Genomic DNA, 22,562 nt, shown 5'->3' with positions numbered 1-22,562 from the left:
TGAGACAGGGGCACCTGGCACTGGTCATAGCTCCAGTCCCACCTGCACCCAGCACACCAGGAGCCTCACTCTGCCCCCGGGCATGGGCTGCTTCTTTTGCCAAAAATTCAGTGTAATTCCTTCACCTGGCTAAGTGGAAAGCTGTGCTCTCTCTCCTAGCACAAGCTGTAATCACAACGGGCAGTCTTTTTACCCTGGGCTGAGAGCATGCATAGCAATGATATTCTGAGTTCCTCTCTTGTTTGCGGTTTGATGCAGCTCCAGCAGCAGGCAGCACTGCTGCTACACATTGTATAGGAATATGTGCCTGCAAATACAGGGCTGAAGGTCAGGATATTCACTTTCTTTTAATCTGAGTTCATTGTCAATTTGTTCAATGCCTTTCTGTATCTTATTTTTCTATGCAACGTCACTGGAGTGTGGTTGAATTGCAGCTGCTGTCTGCCCCATGCTATATGCACGTACTGGTTTTGTTCCTCCAGCTTCAAGGAGAATTTGGGACTTTCGTAGGGCAGGAGCAGCCCTTGCAGCCTATGTAGGAAGGAAGGTGTCCTGCCTCTTGTCCTACTGCTCATGCTGTAGGTACACAACAGCAAACAAAATGATGCTCTGTCGAGCCGTGAAGTTGACCCGAAATGTTCATCGAGTGACTTCTGTCCCGGAGACAAATGTTATTCCTTGGACAACACAAGCAAAATCTCATGTAGGACTTATCAAGGCTGACAGCTTTGCATGTGTGGATAAAAGGCATTAAGAAAATGTCCCTTATTTTTCAGATGTGCTGCCTTTCCTGGGACTCGCCTGCTTGCTAAGCTGTGCCTCTCATGAGCTCTGTACGTCTCCAGTGGTGTGCATTTATTTGGCCCTGGAGGCAGCACCCTGTGCGATGCAGTCTGTCTCATTGGCAGCCCGTGGCACATTTTGCTGTTCTGTTTCATTTGGCAGATCTAGGTTTGCACGCAGTGCCTGGCACAGCCAGGGCCAACTCACCATGACACCTTGGGCTCAAGAAGAAAATTTCCTTCAGAGCAGGGGCAGCACTTGCAGCCTTGTGCTAATTACAAAACAAGTGATTTTTTTTTGTTGAGAAACTGAAAAAAACTTCAGACAGATAAAAAGGATTACTAAGCAGAAGAGGATGTGTCAGATGAGCTCAAAGTCAACATGATTGCACTTCGTGCTGTACCAGCAAGTCTGCCTCTAGGTTGAGACCCAACTTCTGCTGGCTTCATCCCATCCCTTGGTGTCTCTTTCCTTCAGACGGGAGCAAACTGCTGGGACCTTCCAGAGCCCAGCAGCAATGGCCTGAAGGGGACTGCAGCCTCTTGTCTTGGGAACCTGGTGCCTCTAGACAAGAGCTTAGTGGGCTCTACATTCCAATTTCATGTCCCTTCCCTCCTTCCCCTCCCCACCCCCCCAAATTATTTTATTTTTTGTTTCAGTTAGCTGCTAGTTACAAAGGCTAAGAACCCTCTCTGCTGACATTGCTGCAGACAGATTCACAGACTCCTGGCTTCTAGGGAATACTGAGATCTCTGATGTAGAGCACGGTGGGATGATAAGGATGGATCTGCTCCTTCAGCTAGCAACTGAAATAGTATTTAACAGTGGAATTAATTCTAAATTGCTTAACTACTCAAAGGGCTATTACTTCTTTTAATTACAAGAAAGCCAGAGGAAATCAATATGATTTAATTTTGACTTAAAACTCAAACAGCTCAACTATGTGTTTCATTTATTACAGAAGTGACAGAACATTACTGTGCTTTGTGATGCTTTACCTGCCTGAAAACTCTGTGCTTTGTTTATTCTGGCCATTATAGTGATAGTCCCTGGCTTGGACTTGACTTATTGCTGAGCAGCTGCCTGAAGGACCTTGTTTTTACATTATAGCCCCCATGGCAGGACCAGCTCCCTGCTCACCAAGTTAAACGATGCTTTGTTTTGGCATTGGTTATTAATTACACTTGTTGGACCATCCAAGTATCAGAGCCCTTTGTGGAGCATTGCTGCCCATGGGGCGCAGCAAGGAGATGGGATGAGCACTGTGCTGCAAAACCTTACTGAAATGTGGGAAGATGGTGAGGGAAATGGGAACAAAAGGAACAGCTGGATGGGTTGGTTTCTGAGTGCTATGAGCAAGCAGTGAATGGTGCAGCTGTAGAATGCCTTTGTTTTGCTGCTCCTGGCTTTTTTGCCTTTGTAGACAGAGTTTATTTTTTAGCTAGTATTTTTAGCATTGTTCCAGTTTGGTAGCATTTAACCTTGCTGCTCTAATAACTGCTGCAGAAATTGTCAGGAGGGAATTTATTCTGTCTTTGTGAATCTGTAGAGTATAAAATAAAGAAAGCCTGAGGCAAGCTATTGAACAACAAGGAAAAGACAAAATATTGACTCACCAATCGGGTAGCATCATCTGCCTGTGTTCTCAGCAAGGCAGGGATCCTACAGTACAGTCTCATTTGATCATGTAATTAAGGGGTGTCTCATAAGGCAAATAAACAGGACAGCACATGATTATGTATATATGTAATATAGCAAACCTGGTAACTTTTGAATATCTGACTTTGCAGTGTGTGTACCTGTAATGCTCGTAGGTAAGCAAAAGAGCTGACTTGCACACACACATCTTTCCGTGTGTGTGGGAGTGGTTTCCTTGCTGTCTGTGGTTCCTCTTCTCCTTGTCTCAGTGCTGCTCAGTGGAGCCCCTGTGCAGTGCCTGGCGTCATGCAATGGGATGGAGCACCCCGCACCAGTTCCGGCAGCACTGCTCCCATGCCTTGGCTGTTGTCAAGGATACCTATCTCTGGCACACATCTTCACATAGCTTCTGTTCTTAGCATGCTTTCCATTGCTATGGAGACTATCGGGAACTCATTTAGCAACTCCCCGTGCTCCACTAGGGATGTGTATTTCATAACACACTGCTCGGAATGAAGAGAGATGTTGAATTTTTGGCCTCTCAGCTGCTCTGCCCATCCTGGCTGTGGGAGGAACCATCAGATCTGAGACCTCCTGCACCGACATAGTGCTGCTACGGAAAGGCAGACTGAGTGGGGCTGGTTCTATGCAGGGTAAACCTCACATGTGGAGGAATCCAGAGGTGTGCCGTGGCCATCTGATGTGGCTGTCCCCATGCAGAACCCTCCACGGGGCTTCATAGTTCTGTTGAGCTCCCATGACACTGCTATGTCTGGTAAAGAGCCATTTCATATGAAGGAATTCGAATTTGCATGAAGTAAAACTGCATGAAGTAAAACTGGAATCAAATAATCCTATTGCTGAAACCACTTTGGGCTATATGGAAGTGCAGGCCGTTACTGACAAAACCAGGACATGAGAGAAGCTGTCATTTGGGGTTTGCAGTGGCTGGCAGGCAGGAAAGTGGTTAGTGCTGGCCAGTGAGCAGTGAATTTGGTGAATCGTTGTGACAGTGCAACAGAGACACGATGGCACGGGAAGACCCCTTTCAATGCAGATGCAAGTGAGCAGGTGACAATTAGACATAAATAGGGCAGCCTATGAAATTATAAAATCATATGTTGAAGGCGGCAGTTCCAGCTCCTCCCCTGAGCCCTGCAGCTCCAGCAGAGATGGCAGCAGAGGCTGCACTTCCCAGCTCCCTGCCCTACTTCCCCACTCCAGTGGGGGACACATTGTGTCAGCACAGCCTGACACATTAGCATAATCCTCAACTCCAATTTGCATTAATATGCTGGTCTGTGCCCTGCAGTAACTTACCACCAATATACAGGAGGGCTCCGGTTGGGAATGGTAACTCCATTACCCTCCCTGGATAAATCACATCCAGTCCATAGCTGGAAATCCACAAGGAGCCAGATATTCCCCACATCCTCACCTTAGTGCAATACAAGTCCATTAATATTCAGAAGATATTAGGCTCAGGTGAATCCAGCAAAAAGAATCTAAATATAAAAATAAAATAATGTAATTCAAGTGTTTTATGAAAGAAGAGTAGGTAAAATTTACATATTTCATTACGGCAAATGATTTATGACGTAGGATTTGGAGAACCAAGAGGAATTCCATGCATTCCACTGCTGATGCAAATTCCTCTCTTGCCACTGATTTGAAAACCTCAGTGAGCCACATGTAAAACTGTTTTAAGATGCTGCTATGCATCTCCCTGTGGTGCAGTGGGCTGTGGCCATTTCAGCAAAGTCCAGCACAGGGCTGGTCTGGTTTGGTGTGAGAGGCAAACCCTGAGAGCCTTGGGGAACCAGCTTGATGCAGCTGGCACTGACAGGCAGATGGGAATGAAAAGAGGAAGGAAATACGTTATGAACCTACCTCTGAATGCCTGATTCATTCAATCTTAAAAGCGATGGGTTGCTTTGTGCTTTGCTGCAATGTCATTTTTAATTATATGAAGTTCAAAATGTAGAGGACGTATTTCACTCAAACAGATATTTTTTTTTTTCCCAACTTGGATTCCAGACTTAAAACACGTAGGTTATGTTGCTCCAGATAGTTTGTGTGAAAAATGCAGGCATATGTATGTATTCTGTGCACACTCAAACACAGCTCAGAGTGGTACCTATGCCAAAACAGCGATTACCTGTGCAGCTCTGGTTTGTGCTGCTGCATTTCTCATTGTCACTCTTTGCTCTGACTGTGGTTTTCTTCTTGGTGTTTAAACATTCTTTAGCTTGTTCATTAGCTTTGTGTTGGTGGAAGTGTACGGCCAAGATTTATGGATTTGTGGGCATGTCATTATGGGCTTGGTGGAATGGCTTTGCACATGCGAAGCTGAAATCCATTTATCTGGAGAGTAGGTGTTTAACTAATGGGCACATCAGACACAGCATAAATGCAGCACAGCTTCCAGTCAGTGTTTTACAAAAACATCTAAATGAATGAGCTGAGAGAGGAAAACATTGTCTGTTTTTATATCCAGCAAGCAGAAATAACAAGAAAAAGCACCATGATGAAGCACTGTCTTTGTGCACTACTGATTATTTCAAGGCTAATTTTATTCTTTCTGAATGATCTCCATATCTGCAAGAATGAAGAACAATGAGGTCAAGGAGCTGAGTGAATTAATTACAAACTGTAGACTGAAAACAATCTAATTAAAGAATTTGAAGGAACTTAGCTGAAAGATGATCATAAATTTATGCCACTTTTGATTACTTTTCAGCCAAATGAGAGGCTGGTTCAGTTTGCTAAAGATCCTTTGGGTTAAAGAGCTGCAACGCTGCTGTGTGCATCAGCTCCAGGAGCTGTGGCATGAGGAGGATGGCTGTGCTGCACAGAACTGGACAAAATGTAGTGTAGCTGACAGTCCAGAACAACACAGGAAGGGAGAGAGAGAGCGAGGATGCTTCAGGGCTCACTCTGCTCCAAATGGGGAGGCTCCCACTGACTGCAGACTCTTGGTCTCTTCTATGGGGGAATTATTAGATTTAATGCTGTTTTGTGCTCAGAGATCCCAACTAGGTCAATGTCCTGCTGTGCTAAACAAAAGCAAAGATGTCACTTCTACCTAGAAAGCATTAAAATAAGCAAAGTTCATGGAATTGCATGTTTTTAGAAGAGAAATCATAATTAGTAGGGATTGAGGAATATCAGATATGTAAATTGCCAAAAGGAATTAGAAGAACATGTAAGGATAGCATGATGAGATCTGCTGTTTTCCTTCTGTTTCTTTATGTTTAAGCCCTTGGAGTTTTTAACATGCAAAAGCTCAATTAAGGGTTGAGGGTTGAAAAATAAAAATTTGCTAATGGAGGAGAAAGCCAGAATTCAGATTGGAAAGCAACGATGTTATTTTTCATCCTGGCCTGGGGCTGAGTCAAAGCTGGGTTTTGAAGGAAGCTGTGTTTTGTATTGATGCTGAAAGGCTGAAAATTGCAAAGGCTGAAAATCGTAGTGATTTGGATAGGGAACTCCAGGAATATGATTTGGTGGTTATAATGCATGTATGTTATGTAGGAAATGAGATTCTCTTTGACATGCTGTGATGCAACCACCTCAAACCAAACCTTTCATGGGCTCAAATAGGTATCAAGTTGGCACTGAACATAGCTGGCAGTGGCAGACAAACAATTCTCATCTGATTAAATTTGAAGCACATTGTGTTCATATTCAGATACAGACATAGCCTTATTTATAACAATAGCACTCAATCACAGTTATGCAGGTGTGTTTTCAATCAGGTTGTGTATGGGCCATAAATCCTCTCTGGTAGATCTTGAGGCTGCTGAGGTGCTCTAGGTGGAGTTAGGTGACCTTGACCATGGGGACATCTGCCCACCACAGCCACACTGTTGTCCTGTGGCACAGTGGCCTGGAAGGCTGATCTTAGGGAGGCAGAGTTTGCATGGTCCTCTGGCCCACTTTCAGGCTGTGGGTTCTCTGTTAGTAACGTCTGGTCCCATTGCCAGCACTGTAGTCAGAGATCTCAACTTGGGTATTTCCACCAAAATGCACTTCAGGAGAACTGTGAGAAAATCCGAGTGGGGCTTGAGAAAGGTCTGCAGAACTGGCAGATATTCTTCTTGTATTTCACATATAAACTCAACTGCATGGAAGATTGCCCAGGTCAGAGCTGTGAACTCTGGTGAACAGGGATCTGCTGCTTAGATCTCTCTGAGTCTCACCCTGTGTCTCCTCACTTTTGTGCTCTAATACCTATTTTTTCCTATAAAACCTCATTATTGAGCTGTCACTTGAAATATGACCTCATGTGACATCCCTGGTGATATCAATACCTACCAGAGACTTCAAGTTAAAATGAGAGATGAGGACTTGGTCAGGTTGAGACCCAGGACACAGGAAAAAAACATAGCAAGGGAAATAAGCCTAGAAAAAAACTATTAAAATTGGAGTAGATTAAAGGACAAATGCCTTTGGGGAGGAGTTTGCTGAGTGTTTCACTTCTAATTGTACTACACCTCTCAGACCAAATTTTATTTTAATTTTCATAGCTCTCTGCTATCAGCATCACACTGAACTAAATTAACAAGTTGGATTCATTGCAGCATCCAAACAAATTTCCCTGGGCTTATTGTGCCTTAAGGGCTTGATACTTTCCTGGCAGCCTCTTTCAAATGACCCCTTCAACAAATGCTTTATAAGCTTGGGTCTACTGAGCATGAAAATTTATGTGAGAGAGCAGTTATTTCAACAGATGGAAATTCTCAGATTCACTGGAAAAGTAATTCAGCATCAAGTACACTGTTAATTTTTGAGAAGGACTGCACTGTATGATGGTCTTGTATTATTGGCACCCACTGTAAAAGATAAGTGCTTGTTTCAACTCTGTCTTTTTCTGCAGTGAGTGCAGCTCACGCCAGCTCTGTTCCAGCTCTGTGCAGCATTTCATAATACACAGTTTCTCATAAGTCCTGATTCAGCTTTTCACTCTTGCAGAATGCAGTGTTTTTCATTAAGCTTCAGCCCAGGCTCCCCAGAAGTAACAGAAACTGTACAGCTCTACCAGACCATCCATCAAAACAGCCAACTCACAGCAATATGAGTTGATTTGCAGCCATGCTGTCTGGCTTGCAGGCAATAGAACATCTTGGGCAAGCTCCCAGGTATGGTATGGAGGATGCAGAGCCTGATAGGAAATCTCGTGAAACAGAAGAGAGGGCACTGCTGCTTGTGGCACACAGTTATTTGGCATAGGTAAAAGCATACTTGATTGTCAGCCAGTGTTGTTACCAATCAGATATGAGATGATTTCATGAAGAGGCTCATTTTTCAGAGATCGTGAGAATTTTTTCTTTTTTAACAGTTGCTCTGATGTTGTCAGCTTAACTCCATGACACCACCTGCATGCCATGACCATCTCTAAGGCATTCTGCACAACCTCCAAAGCTTGTAAGAGGATTGCTGCAGTTTATACCATCTTGAAGACCAACACAGAAACTACTCCTTTGGGCTGTCTTTGTGTTTTACCCCATCTGAAATGTGACAGATGTAGTATGGCTGATTGGATGAATGAAATTTTGCTGTTCTGCCATTTTTCCTTGGGCTTTTCAAGACCTAAATATTTCAAGATCTAAAACTGTTGAAGGCTCTGTGTTTGTCAGGTCAAAGTAACTCAAACAGCTGCTTGTTTAGCTACCATTCATTTGAATGGAATTTCAGTTTATATGTTGGATATGACTTTGCTGTTGGCTGTTGCTGGTAGTATGCAAATAGCAAATAGAACGTTGAAGTTAGCATATAGATAATGAACAGAAGAGCAATTAGTTAATAAACAGAGAATTAAGAAACAGCTTCAATGCCACAAACAAGGACTTCTAGAGCCCGTGATGCAATAAACTGAAAATGAACATCTGTGCCAGGAACTCAAATATTTACTCATATTCTGTCTACTGAAGTATCTAATGCTTCCTTAACAGGAGATGTAAAGTACTCACCTTCTGAAATAGTATCCTTAAAGAAATTACACAGAATCACAGAATCACAGAATCACAGAATTGTAGGGGTTGGAAGGGACCTCCAGAGATCATCGAGTCCAACCCCCCTGCCAAAGCAGTTCCCTACAGCAGGTCGCACAGGTAGGCATCCAGGCAGGTCTTGAACATCTCCAGAGAAGGAGACTCCACCACCTCCCTGGGCAGCCTGTTCCAGTGCTCCGTCACCTCACTGTAAAGAAGTTCTTGCGCATGTTTGTGCAGAACTTCCTATGCTGCAGTTTCCAGCCGTTTCCCCTTGTCCTGTCTCCACTCACCACTGAAAAGAGTCCGGCCTCGCCATTCTGCCCCCCACACCTTAGATATTTATAGACCTGGATCAGGTCCCCTCTCAGTCTCCTTTTCTCAAGGCTGAACAGACCCAGTTCACTCAGCCTTTCCTCATAGCAGAGATGCTTCAGGCCCTTCACCATCTTCGTGGCCCTCCGCTGGACTCTTTCCAAGAGATCCCTGTCTTTTTTGTACTGGGGAGCCCAGAACTGGACGCAGTACTCCAGATGAGGTCTTACCAGGGCAGAATAGAGGATTCAGCAATTCAAGAGGATTCATAGAGAATTCAATAATTCAGTAGAGCAAAAATGTGAGTGCAACAAAGTTAGTTTATTGTATTTATTGCACTGATGTAGAAGAATGCTGTTCAGTAAAAATTATCCTCTAAAAGACCTTGAGGAAATAGAGCAGATGGTTCCATGTGCTATCCCAGCTATGCTCCAAGCAGCTTTATAAATACTCAGAGTAGTAAAATGTGTTATGTAAAGAAAAGAAGGTTAAATATTTTTTTTGTTATTTTTCTATTCACAGCACACTTACTATGAAATTCTAAAATGTAAGATTGATTATTTTTATTATTTTTTATTATTATTTTTGCACTAGGAAGCTTTTACTCTAAAAATAATAGAAGGGTTCAACGTGCCTTTCTTGTAGGACCACTTTTCTTTGGATTTCTGCACTAATACACATGGAAGGATGAGGGAAAAAAGCAGAGTGGGGTGAAACAAAGTCGCCCCTGTGCACCATCTATTCATTACATGCAGAGTCTTTCCTAAGCAGCTCAATCTCCACAGAAAACTCTACCTGCTGACGTTTTAATGGAGAAAACAGCAAGAGTTCTGAGGGACCTCCTGTGCCTGCACCGAGGAGCTGTGCCTGCATCAGCAGCACAATATGTTCTGGACTCCCTGGGCTCTCCATGCCTGCACAGACTGGCCACACATCACACGTGCTTTGAGTTCACAGTGTCCAGAAAATAGTGAGCTGGGGCTGCATGGGGCCATTCAACAGAAAATCTGTTGGGTTACCGATAAAAACAGGATTCTGCCATCAGAGTGATAGAATTGGCAGGTAAAGGGAGGAACCATTCTAGGAAACCTTTGTAATTTTTAAGAGTCATCCATCTGCAATGGTCAGGCTACAGAATCTTGGCATTTGCTCCTCTGCTCTAGTTAAATACTGTTTTGCTCCTTGGCTCGAGTCCTATTTCTAGAACAGGAAATAGCATCTCTTTGGTTGGTTTTTGTTTTGTTTTGTTTTTTTTTTGATTGTTTTTCTTTCAATCTGTAGCTTTGTTATGGATCAGAGCAAGCCAAGGGCCAAAAGTGACTTGTAATCTTTAGCACATGCTGATTTTTTTTTTTTTTTTCTAGACATACTGTTCAGTAAGGAGATAAACTAGTAAGGGGTGAAGATGCAGTATGGTGCTAACTACTCTATTTCAGCACATTAAATATATAAATTTGCACTTTTCTCCAACTAAAAATAACACAGATTAATAAACCCTGATATTATGTATTAAATAGATAAATCTTTATCATGGATTATGCAGCAGGAGAATGGTGTTCACAGTGGTCTTCGCTCTAGAGTTCGTTGTTAGGGTGGACATGGACAGTTTGGTGGGGTGGAATGAGACACATTTAGGACACAGACTGGAAACGTATCTTGGAGTGTCATCAACTCCTTACGAGATTTAGGACCTGTTTTTAAAGTCCACAAATTTCTGTTTTGGGGGGGAGGAGTCCAGATTTAGGCATGAATTTGTTTATTTTTAACAAGGTTCAAGGAGAGCAGCTCTAACCAGTGTCACTGCTCACTGCTAAGCAGCTAAAAATGAACTGCCAAACTTCAAGACAGAAAATTAGCTGGCAGTTTTGAAAAGCTGGGCTTCATCTTCCTTGCTTTTTCATCTATACAGTGGTATCTGAAGGGCCTTGGCCATCTTTTCAGAATGTATAAGTGAGATCTGCAACCAAACAAGTAATACAAAAATAATTATTGCTCTACTTCAGAGTATTGACTGTAAGTCATAACACAATACTTGTAGAAACAGATCCAATATGTCCTTAATAGTATTTGGCAACTATACGCCATTTTACATTCTTAAGGCTGTGTACAACAGCAGTTAAGAGAGCTGAACATCACCAACACATTCAAGAAATAGAGACAAACACACCCAGAAGTGATCGGCATCAGACCACACAACAAATTCATCACTAGGATACAGGATTTCTGATACAAAGTTTCTTGTACCAACATTAGATCCCTCCTGCTTAAACTCCTGCAACGCGCAGGCAGTTATTTTTCATATTGTGCCAGCTTTCTTTCCTGCTAAATCAATTTAAAAGATATTTAGAAATACATTACTAATATTACTTTCCCTCCAAGTGATTTATATCATTACCATTGGGATACTCTGTAAATAAATACAAATAAACAGAAAAACCATCCCCTGCTGCATCACTAGTGGCTGACATCTGTTAGACGTTGGGAAGGCTGAGGAAACACACAGCAGGCACTGTTGCTATACTTAGGAAAACTTCATTTTGCTGCATATTGCATAATTCTGGATGTCCATCTCAATTGTGAAAAAGTAAATTAAAATGATGTATCGTAGCCCGTGGAATTGATTGTTTTGGCAAAACTCATTCACTTACTCATGATGCACAAGTGTGTGACAGTTGAAATGCAGCCTGGTGGGCGCAGGGTCATCCTGCAAGATGGGCTTAACTCACAGTGAAGCCTTGTGATATAATTTTTGTTGTTCTGGAACTCTTCCTGAGATCTGTGCAGGTTCAGCAAGGTTCAGCTTATGGAATGTCAGCCAAGAAGCACGCATCATGGGCGCGTGGCTGCCCAGCAGAAGCCAGGGGAGGTGGCAGCAGCCATCTGTCTCCGCTCAGTCACCCACAGAACTCTGGCTTATGGGGCACATGGGAGTTTAAAAGGCTCCTTGGGTCCGTCAGCAATAGCAAACCGAAGGCATGGAACTTAAAGTAGTTCATCCTGGTCAGGTTTCTTTGTTGAATAATTGAATGAGTCATTATAACTCTTCATAGCTAAGGAAATATTCTGCAGTCAGGAATGTGGTTTATCAAATAAGCTCATGTAAGCTTCCAGGTCTTATAGGGAGAAATAAAAATATGCCTGAGACAAGTTCACATCCTTCTGGAAAATGAGTATCTCCTGAACTGAGGAGACTTTTCTTCCTGCAGATCTGCCACGTTCCCACCTGCAGGGCGTCTTTCCTGCACTGTGCATCAAATGCCCTTCCAGCAAACGTGCTGCCTGCTTCACAGAGGTCACCCAGGCTTAGAAAGGGGCTGTTTTGTCAGCCTGCTTTCGCAACGCATTTTGGCAGCTGGAAGAAGGAGAAACCAGTAGTAAGGGATTAGACAGCTCTCTGCTGACCGCTGCCAAACACCAGCCAGCCCCGGCAGTCACGTACAGGGCAGAAACACGGCATGGGTGGAGGGTGATGCGCTCCGAGGGATGCGGATCCCTGCGGACAGCCCTGACGTCTTTTTTTTTTGGGGGGGGGGTTGCTTGGATGGGGTCCTCCAAAGCGCGGGGAGGTCACGCGTGATTCCCCCCCGCTCCCCTCATGGGGCCAAGAGCCTCCGACTCCGCTCACGCCCGCGGGGCTCCGCTCCCCCGGCTGCCTTCACGGTCGGGCATCGGGAGCCCCGGCCCCCCCTCACGCGCGGGGGCCGCGATCCCCTCCGCGCCGCCCTCAGGCCGGGATCCCCGCTCAGCCTCGCTCAGCGCCCAACGCGCGGATCCCCGTCCCACGGCGCCGAGAGCTGAGTGCCCGCCCCCGCCCTCCCATGGTGCCCCGCGGCGGGGGCGGGCGGCCCATGTCCGCCATCCCGGCGTGCCGCGCGGCCGGGCAGCAGCCGGAGCAGCAGCGGCCGCATCCCCTCCCTCCGCTGCGAGCCAGCAGCCGTCCGCCCGGCGCGAGTGAGGAGCCGCCGCCCGCGCCTCGCCCCCTCCCTCCGCCCCGCGCCGCTGCCCGGCCGGCCATGCCGTCTCGGGCAAGGTAATGAGCCGCAGAGCCCCGGGGTCTCGGCTGAGCGGCACCGGCAGCAGGCAACACTACCACCCGCGGGGCTGGAATGACTGGCAACCCAGGTGGGCAGGGCGGGGGTCGGGGGGCCTCCGCCGGAGCCGGGACGGCGGAGCGGGGCGGCGCGGAGCCGCTTCCCGAGCGCCGGGCCTGCAGGGGCGGCGGGGCGGCGGCGCCGGGCCTAGCGGGGGGCGGGAGGGATTTCCGGGTGCGCCGCGGCTGTCACCGCGCGGCGGGGCCGGAGCGCGGCCCGCTAGCACGGGGCCCTCGCGGCGCTGCGGACGGCGGCGGCCCCGCGGTGCGATCCGCCTCGGCGGGGGCTGAGGGCTCGGCCCCGCGCTTCCGAGGCCGCGGCGGTGCGTGGCGTGCCTGGAGGGGGGGGTCGCGAGCCGGGAGCGGAGCGGTGGGGTCGTGCGGCGCGTTGGGTTCCACGGGGTGTTCGGGTGTTCATGCCCGGAGCTTCGGCTCTTGGTGAGCGAAACTGAGAGCGCTGACATCTTCGGTCGGGCGTGGAGCGTGCGTGCCGGGCCTTGCTGCTTATGTACAGCTGATGCTGCGCGTGTGCTGTGGTATTCTGCCTTCCTATGTTAATAGCTAGAAGCCGTTTGTGGAAATGGTGTTCCTTCAAATGTATTTTTTTCTTTCGTTTTTGGTAATGGGGCTTTTTCAGTGTGTTTGAAACTGTAGTGCAGTGTGGGATCCTGCTTTTACTACCGCCAGCAGGGAACATTCAGGCACTCTGTGAGGAACGTGTCCGTGTGCCTGGCGTGGGGCACTGGGAAGTCTTTGAGTTGGGACGTCAGTATTGCTGCGCCAGGAGCTGCCCTGTGGCTGAACAGCCAGCAGCACTGTAGGGCTGATGTCCAATTCTTAGTGCGGTATGTGGCCTGGGCACTTACATTCTGATTTCTTGTTGTGAAGCTATTTGCTCAGATAATTTGCCATTTTTCCTCGCTTAAGAAGTCTCAGTCCTCATGGGTGACATCTTAGGTGTCTCGGTCTTAGTGAAGAGTCTTGGCATGTACATAGATTGGTCTCCTGCTGCTGACCTCCTGCCTCACTTCAGTTCTGCAGCAGAGCTCTGGTGTGTAACTGCTCCCCTGGAGGTCCCCTGCAGGAGCTGGGGTGCATCCCTGCAGTGGATGGCGTTGATGGGCACTTCCTGGTTGGATTTAATAACTTATCACAAGTGTTATCTTTTCGCCTAAAAAATGTCTTGTAGTTTCTAGGAAACAGGCTGTGTCCAACAAACCTCTGCCTTCAGCATATTTAGTTGTGTTAGGGGTAGAAGTGAAAATGTGACTGCAGAAACGTTTTGTCTGCTGGTACAGCAGCTCAAGAAATTGGTCAGCTTTGGTTCTCTATGCTACTGTGTGAGGCATCCTCAGCCCTCAAATACTGTGCTGCTGTAAATGACATTTTTAAAATAATCATCCAAGAAGCCACTGCAGAAACAAATCTGAAAGCAGCAGAGAAAGTGTAGTAGGCATGGGGAACTCAGAGGGTAGGCGGGGGTTGGTTCTGCTTCCATCAGGTTGTGTAACTGGGGCTTCTGTAGAGAAATGTGTAACACCTCCTTACTGACTCTGCCACTTGTGAGAATTTAACTTTCTTTTCTCTCAAATACTTGGAGTTTTTAGCCTGGTGAGAGAACCAAGGAACTGGAAGTGTTCGCATGGTCCCAACACAGATCATCTTTTTCTTACACCCACGGTTTCTGCATCTCGCAGTGTCAGCTTTGGCTGTATAGAACCTGTGAGACTTCACTTAAAGCACAGAGTAGAGAGTAAATCAATCTCCATTGTTTTTAAGTGATAGGCCATTGAAAGGGGATCTGTTACATAAATCTATTGGTGAGTTTTTCTTCTTTGTGAAGCATTTTGAATGTGCTCTTGGACAACCCCCAGTATGGCATATATGCAAGTATAGTTTCCTTCCTCTTCCTTGCTCTTGATTGTTTTGTTTAGCACAGGTGATACTGCTGTAAGTGCTTCCTTGCAGGGCTCGGAGGAGGTAATATATATGGGTAAAATAATGAGAAACGTTGTTTCAAGTTGCTTAAGGGGGGGGAGAAAGGAACTCCTAATGCTTGGGTGTGTATTATCAGATAAACTTTGTTGTGGTGCATGCATCACTGTGTATAAAAATGAACAGAGTGATTTCCATTATAATCCTAGATTCCTCTTAGTTTCTAGTGTTGCTAGTAAGTGCTGGGACTCGGGGTGAAAACAGTCTGAAACTGTAAGTTGGAGCCTAGGTGCTTCCCTGAGAGAGCTGTTTTCAGTTAGAACTTGATTTTTTTGGTTTGCCCACATGAATACTGTCCTGTCTGTTAATGCACATGGCCTGGTCTTCCTGCAGTGTGTGTGCTGGTAGAGCTGTGCATTGCAGAGGAAGGAGTTGTGCTGATGCACATGGATGTGTCAGTGTGTGCACTGTGGTATTTCTGACTGCAAGTAGTGGCAACACAACGTTTGGGTGTGACAGAAGAATGAAGTGGTTGTGATGGCTTTTCTTTGCTGTTTTTTTTTAATCTGTTGAAGAGGTCTTGTCCTCCTCTGCTAATCTTTTCAGCTTTGTAGATCATTGATTCATTGTAGTACTAAAGACTGATTGTGTAGTGAAATAAATAATGCCCTTCCATAGGAACTGCACTGGGTGGCACAACAGTTGGTATGAACATTATAGTGCTCAGCAGGAGCAGAGGTGTGGGATGGCAGCTCAGCAAGTGCACTGTGCCAGAGCAAGAAAGGGGGATAAGACTTGAGTTAACAGGACTTGTGTCTCTTTTGCAGTAATACAGGTTAGCAAGAGGAGTACAAGGAGAAGTCTTTCACATCTGATAAAAGATCTGGAGGTGGCTTATTACATACAGGTTCAGTCTTGGAATTTGTTCTTGAAAATGAAGTGTATGCTTCCCGTGCAATGTAAGTCAATGTTAGGAATCAGTAATTTCTGTTGTTGCAGTGGCAGACTGAGTGACGCGGTAGATCTGTCAGTCTGGACATCATAAGACAATAAAATGTGATTCTCCTTAAAGGTAGCTTATAACCTAAGCAACAGAGTACCTTTGTTTAACATGAAATAAAACAGGAGGGATTGGCACAGAGCTGAGAAGCTCATCAGAGCAAGCAGGTTGAAAAAGTGACATCCAGAGCAGTGCTTTTCCTGTGACTGTAAAGGGCAGAGGTGTGTCAGGCAGCAAGAATTAGTGCTGGTGAGTTAATGTAGTGAAGGCATAGGTGGGAGATGTGCTGCTGGAGTTAAGCTAATAGGGAGTGAGCTGCAGGTCAGTTCTGAGGTGTGACTATGAAGAGGTCAGGGGAAACCTCGGAAAGAGGTTTGGAGGACTGTGCAGGAAGTGCTGAATGGGAGTAGGCGCAGCTCTGGACTGGTAACAAGTAGTTCTGGATCTCCTTTCGCATCTGAGTTCACTGAATGTGTTGATAAGGCTGAGAAGGTATGAGATCAAAGAGCTTTTTTGGGTGTTTGTTTTTATTGTAAAATGAGGGAGCCTAAGTTTGTAATGTGGAAGCCTTTGTTTTTAATATGAAACCAGAAGAGTGAGATATGAGAAAGATGAAAGAACATGAAGTGTGTCAGTGGGAAGCAGAAGGAGCGTGGAGAGCAGACAGTCCTGCAGCGAGCAGCCATCCCAGAGCTGCGGTGATCAGCTACACCCAAACATGGCTATCGGGTGGCCTATGGGAAAACATGAAAAGAATGCACATACAGGATAGGTCTCCCTGCCGTTCTCTCCTGATGTCCATTGTAGGAGGGCACGGGTGAGCTCTGTGCAAGGAATGAGCTCTGCGGAGCTGAGGGACCTGAGTAGGGCTGTGGCTGTGGGTGCTGTCCAGCAGCAAAGGTGGCAGAAGTGCAGCAGGAAAGAAGAGTTGCTAGCCCTATGTTACTACAGGAGAGGCAGATGCAGACATTGACGTCTTTGCTGAGCTCTCAGTGCAGGCAGCGGGCTCAGCCAGGCTGGGGGCTCATCTCGGTGCCTTAAGCAGTGCTAAAAAAAAAATGGCAAGAGGGGATAGTGCAGAATGGAGGAGAGTTGTCCTCGCTCTGTGAAGCTGTTAATTTGAGCGGTATGGTTGCTCTGTTTTAAGTGGATAAATATTTTAAATAGTGAAGAATTGATATGCATGATAGTAAAAATAAACTTGGCAAACAGAGCAAATGACCAAGGAAAACTGACCAGCTTACACGATAACAGACACAGTATGTGTGTACAGAGTAAGACACCCATGTTGAGCCTGTAGTTGGAAATAAAACCGGATAAAAAACGCTTAATTATTCTATCTCAAAATAATACCCATATGGTATAGTCTCCTGACAGAGTCACAGATAACGAATAGTATGCCAGATTGTCTGTAACAGGATTCTCGGACAAAAGTTCTGAAGGTTTCCATGTAACCAGAGAAACAATATATTTGATTGACCTATTTTCAGATTCCATAAAAAGACTTTTTTAAAGCAAATTGTTCTTAGCCGTGCTTCCTTCAGTCTCACAAATTGCTGTAGTCAAATCTTGCCAATATGTTTGATAGGAGGGGTGGACTTTTCCAATTATAATGTGTAGGTTTCCTCTTTTATGTCCTTGAAACAAACAAAAAGAAGTTCCATAACCTTCTTGAAGGAGCTGTAGCAGCCATTTCAGTGTATTTAGGCAGGTAAAAAACAAAAAAACAACCACGGTGACTCTGCCACCACCCTGGTCAGCCTGTGCAGGTGCCCAACCACTCTTTCAAAGAAGAAACAGTTCCTAATAGCCAGCCTGAACCTCCTCTGAACTTTACCTGATGTCACGTTTTTGTACTTCGGTTCACTTGTTGCTGGTGCTGTACAGTGGTTGCCTTCATACTTGGCATGTCTTCACTTCTGTGATGATGTCAATGTATGTATCTGATAAAGTGGTCTTTGAATGAACGGTTGGGTAATAGAATTGGGTTCTCTGGAAAGCAGTATCTTTCTGAGGAGTGTTATTTTTTTTTTCTTTACATGGTAAAGAAAGGGCAGAAGCTGCTGGTTATTTGAACTGCAGGCTTACTGTAGTGGGGAAAATGTCTTCATTGGGAACTGCTGTCTTGCGATGCACAGGAAAATGGCACATTTTAAATAAAATCTTGCTCACCTTTAGCTGGTTGATGAGCTGTGCACTGTGAGCTTGCAGAAAGCTGTCCCCAAAGGCAGAGCTAACCAAGTGTGGAGTTCTTCCCAGGGAAACAATAGGCTGGTGCACCACACCACAATGGAAAATCTTACAAAATGCTGACAGGCTGTTCTGAGAACATGTGTAGTCCTTCCATTGGTTGGGATATGAAATCCTAAAAATTGTGTGTTTAATCAGCCCGTGCTCAGACTTCAGAACTGCAGGCTTCAGGCTGGACACTGGTGGATGGTACAGCCACAGCACAGTTCTGTCAGCCTGTTTCGTTGAAAGGTAAATCCAGCTTGAATCCTCTCATAAATGGAAGCCCATTGGAGTTTCCGGGCAGGGAGAGCTGGGAGCTGTGGAACTGACAGGGAAGTTGGAATGTGGTGTGAGTGGGGTTGAAGTCCATACCACTGAGGAAACAGTGCTGAGTGTTGTTGGTCAGTGTAACTGCAGTGAGTGCTGCAGGTCCAGTGACATCTGTGTGATCCCAGCCCTGAACAGAGGCTCCCAGTGGGATTCACCTGGCTGTGGCCCCCTGTTCCACATAGCAGTGCTGTGCTGCCCCAGTATATGCTTCCTCAAGAGTCATACTATCTGTATCCAGAGGTGCATTGGCTTACGGGGCCAAAGGCATGTGTACCTTCCAGGAAAACCCATCGACAGCTTTTTCCCTGTGGAAGTTTTAGCTGGGATCTTCAGATAAAAGGGCTAGAGTAGCATTTCCTTCTTTTGAATCTTATTCCCAGTTGGTAGTAGGTTGTCTTTTAACGTTCTTAAAGGATTAAAATACATGGGAGGTTTCTTCAGTTGTATTTACACACATGAACTGCCATGCTGTCTCCTTCACTTGTGCTGAGGAGAAGCTGCATCTGAAGACAGCAAGCGCCGGGGGCAGATTGGGTGCCACCCACTCCCCAGAAACCTTTGGCTGAGATTGTTATTGTTCCCTCTTGGCCTTGCGATGTATTTGACTCCTTTTCCCTGAGTTTGGCTGCTGGCTCTAATACAGTGTTCTTCTTAGAAGTAAAAATGAAATAGCTTTTTCCCAAGAACGTGTGGCGTTTCTCCATATGCAGATTGTGGTTAATTCACAGGAATGAAAATAAATCATATATCCTGCTTTTTGGTCAACACTTGTATGAGCTGTCCACAACTTGAGAATTAGATTTAACGAAGCCCTCTGTGAGTAACTTCAGTGGTGAGATGGCAGTTGCAGCTGGGATGTACAGCATTCTGCCAGTTCTTGCTTTGGGATGGCTATGGTTTTACTGGTTCTTGCATAGAGTTTCTGGTGTTGCTTGTAAGAAATAAACTTATAGTCATGAGTTGAATTAAATTCTGGAATCTCATGCATCTGAATATAATACATTGAAGTAACTGTTTTTAAAACCCACATCACTTGGTGTGTCCAGTGAGAGCAGGCATGACAGCTCTCACCTTGTTCCTTACAAGTTTATTCTGAGCTATAAATCACCTTTCTGATATGAGTGATCCAAACTTCATGCAGATTTATATAAAAATCACTTGCCTGCAAGCACTGTTCTAAAGGATAACAGCTCTTAATTTACATTTCATCTTTTTTCTGTAGTAAAGCCTGTGTTCTTGTTTTGCAGCTTTTGTTTTGCAAAAAGTTAATATGCTTTTCCTGTATTGATTATCAGTTATGTGCCATTAACACCTCCATCTAATAACCAGTCCTGTGTTGCTCAGTGGGGCCCAGAGCATATTATGTAAATGTTAATGTGTGGATTAGTGATGGCAGTGCACAGTGTGAAAGCCTAGCTGTGATACATATCTATACCTCACTCTTTTGTTTGTTACTTGTGGATGGAGTTTGTGCTCCTATCTCGTATAGGCATCTAACTGAAATACTTGGGATCCTTTGACACAAAGTATTGATACTGGAATGTTTCCTTTGCATGCTGTTGTGATAATCAATTCTAATTCCAATATGAATTTGAGGTCACTTCCTAAAGAGCAGGTTAAACGGGCACGTTTTAGCACAGGGAAATACATTTGGGATTGTCATTTAAGTATGTTGCGTTTGTAAGTGAATGTGAATCCCACTGATGTTATACTCCTACATAAAAAAATATTTTTCTCTTTATAGAACTGACAGTGCATCAGCTGACCAGGACAATTTAAAATACTCTTCATCCAGAGATCGGGGCAATTCTGCCTCCTATGGATTACAACCCTCAAATTCAGCTGTGGTGTCTCGACAAAGACACGATGATATCAGAGTCCACACTGACATACAGAATGAAGACAAAGGTATTCAGATTGCTGTTTCATGTATAAATTTTGAGGGAACGTTCCAAGAAAGGCAGCTTGAGAAACTTTAAAAAAAACAAAACAAAAAGCAAAAAAAAAAAAACCATGAACCAGTGCAGCTTATTGCCACAGTATCACTATGGTAAGGGATTTATCTGGGATCAAAAAAAGCTGTGGTTGATATGAGCAGTGAGAAAATATGTAGTTGCTTTAAGGGAAAGATGCAAGGAAAAACTTAATGCATTAATAGTTTTCCTGAAGAATAGTATTTTGGATGTGTTGTAATTTCTTCCTACGTAGTGCTTGGTGCTTCTGGGGTTGGAAATGGGCTGCCTGGTTCGAGGGACCACTGCTCAGAGCATCTCCTGTGGCTTTACTGTGGCAAACTGGAATCTTGGGGAATCAAATCTGTCTTTTGTCATTAAGGAAATTTCTGCTTTTCTTTGCTTTAGTCTGACTTCATATGGATTGCACAATGTATGGGTTGTATTATTGCAGAGTTGTGTTGCTTTTTTTTTTTTTTTTTTGAGGGTGTGGGGAGAATGGAAATACTTCATCTAGAAGACAGCTGACATTTCAAAATGGTATCCATTGTGAAAGAAAAACTTGTCATCTCAACTTTCTAATTTCTAAATACAGAGCTGAAATATGAGGATTTTCTGCTTGCAGAATTCCAGTGATATTAGTGTGGAACCTCAAAAGCATTTGCACTCCCTCTTCTTTTCTATCTTGTATCTTTCTGTACGCAGTTACACACCACATCTTGGGGCACTACAGCTGGGTGCACTGACACAGATTTGTGCAAGTAGTGAGTGCTGTTCATAGGAGAAAGGAGCATGAGTCAAGTTTTTGCTTATCTTCATGCTGTAAAAGTTGATGAACTGATGGCCTTACTAGAAAGCAGATAGCAGATATGCTGACGATGAAACTAACATGGAGGGATCTAGTGTGTTTCAAATCTACTGGATTATTCTTAAATACCATGTGCTGGTATAGTGAAATAGCAAGTTGCATACAAGTCAGCAAGGAAGTTTTTCTGAATTTACTGGAAAGCAGCTCTTGGAGAGGAGGAATGTACCTGTCACTCCCTCAAGTACTGTGTCTTACAGGACGTGTCTCTGCGAGCTCAGCACTTTGACTCAGCAGTTTTGTTCAGTTGTGACTTGAAAAGAGATGTGCAAAACCAAATTCCTTGTATTCCTTGTTCGCTTTTATATTTTAAGAAATTTGTAAGCTTACAGGTGAGTTTCACATCTGTGTTATTTTTTCTTGCCTGAGATTCTTTGGGTACACCGTTGGAGTCTGCCAGCGGGGAACTTTTGTTTAAAGAACTTGTAGCTTCCCTGTCCTGGATGACCATAGTCACAAGCACCTGGAATCCTTAAGAGGTTTCTTTTTTCCAGTTTCTGATGTTGATAGCACAAATGACTTCCAAGTTCACCATTTCTGGAAGTTCCTTTCTGAAAACCACCTGGGCTACAGTTATGCACCTCCCCTAGCAGCCTGTTCACTGCTTTAGCACTCTCCTGGTTAAGGGTTGTTTTCTTGTATGCAGTTCAAATTTCCCTTGCTGCAACTTGTCACTGTTAATTCCTGTCCTTTTTCCATCTCTGAGATTAGTTGGTCTTTTTTTTTCTTCTTTTTTTAAAACAAACTTTCCCACTAGGTAGTGAAAGTCTGCAGCTAGCTATCTCCCCTTCTCTACTTTACATTCTGAAATGAGACAGGTAAGTTTGCAGACTTCAGTTTTTAAATTTAAATCCAAGGCCTCCTGAGGTTTGTATTCATAGATTAATAGAATCATAGAATCACCAAGGTTGGAGAAGACCTTCAAGATCATCCAGTCCAAACGTTTACCTATTCCCAATAGCTCCCACTAAACCATGTCCCTCAACACAACATCCAGTCTTTCCTTGAACACCCCCAGGCTCGGTGACTCCACCACCTCCCTGGGCAGTCCATTCCAGTGCCTGACCACCCTTTCTGAAAAGTAATACTTCCTCATGTCCAGCCTGAATCTCCCCTGCCGTAGCTTGAAACCATTCCCCCTGGTCCTATCACTGATGACACGAGAGAAGAGGCCGACCCCCAGCTCACTACAACCTCCCTTCAGGAAGTTATAGAGAGCAATAAGGTCTCCCCTGAGCCTCCTCTTCTCCAGGCTGAACATTCCCAGCTCCTTCAGCCTCTCCTCATATGGCCTGTGTTCCAGACCCCTCACCAGCTTTGTTGCCCTTCTTTGAACACGTTCCAGGGCCTCAATATCTTTCTTGCAGTGAGGGGCCCAAAACTGGACACAGTACTCGAGGTGCGGCCTCACTAGTGCTGAATATAGGGG

The 22,562-nt window shown here is 45.0% G+C and overlaps 1 protein-coding gene across 1 annotated transcript in view; it reads left to right on the top strand.

Moving 5' to 3' along the window:
* Positions 1–12,736: 12,736 nt before the first annotated feature.
* Positions 12,737–22,562, top strand: part of SMG1 (SMG1 nonsense mediated mRNA decay associated PI3K related kinase) — a 62,054-nt gene continuing 52,228 nt past the window's right edge. The window contains exons 1-2 of the mRNA XM_042864224.1: positions 12,737–12,851; positions 20,061–20,224. Coding sequence (XP_042720158.1) covers positions 12,763–12,851; positions 20,061–20,224 — 253 coding nt within the window. The 5' untranslated portion in view covers positions 12,737–12,762. The remainder of the gene's footprint in view (positions 12,852–20,060; positions 20,225–22,562) is intronic.

Source organism: Lagopus leucura, unplaced genomic scaffold, assembly GCF_019238085.1.
Source record: "Lagopus leucura isolate 7727_CA_CO unplaced genomic scaffold, USGS_WTPT01 Super-Scaffold_760, whole genome shotgun sequence".
In the NCBI taxonomy this organism is placed as follows: domain Eukaryota; kingdom Metazoa; phylum Chordata; class Aves; order Galliformes; family Phasianidae; genus Lagopus; species Lagopus leucura.
This window is presented reverse-complemented; position numbering and strand designations above follow the sequence as displayed.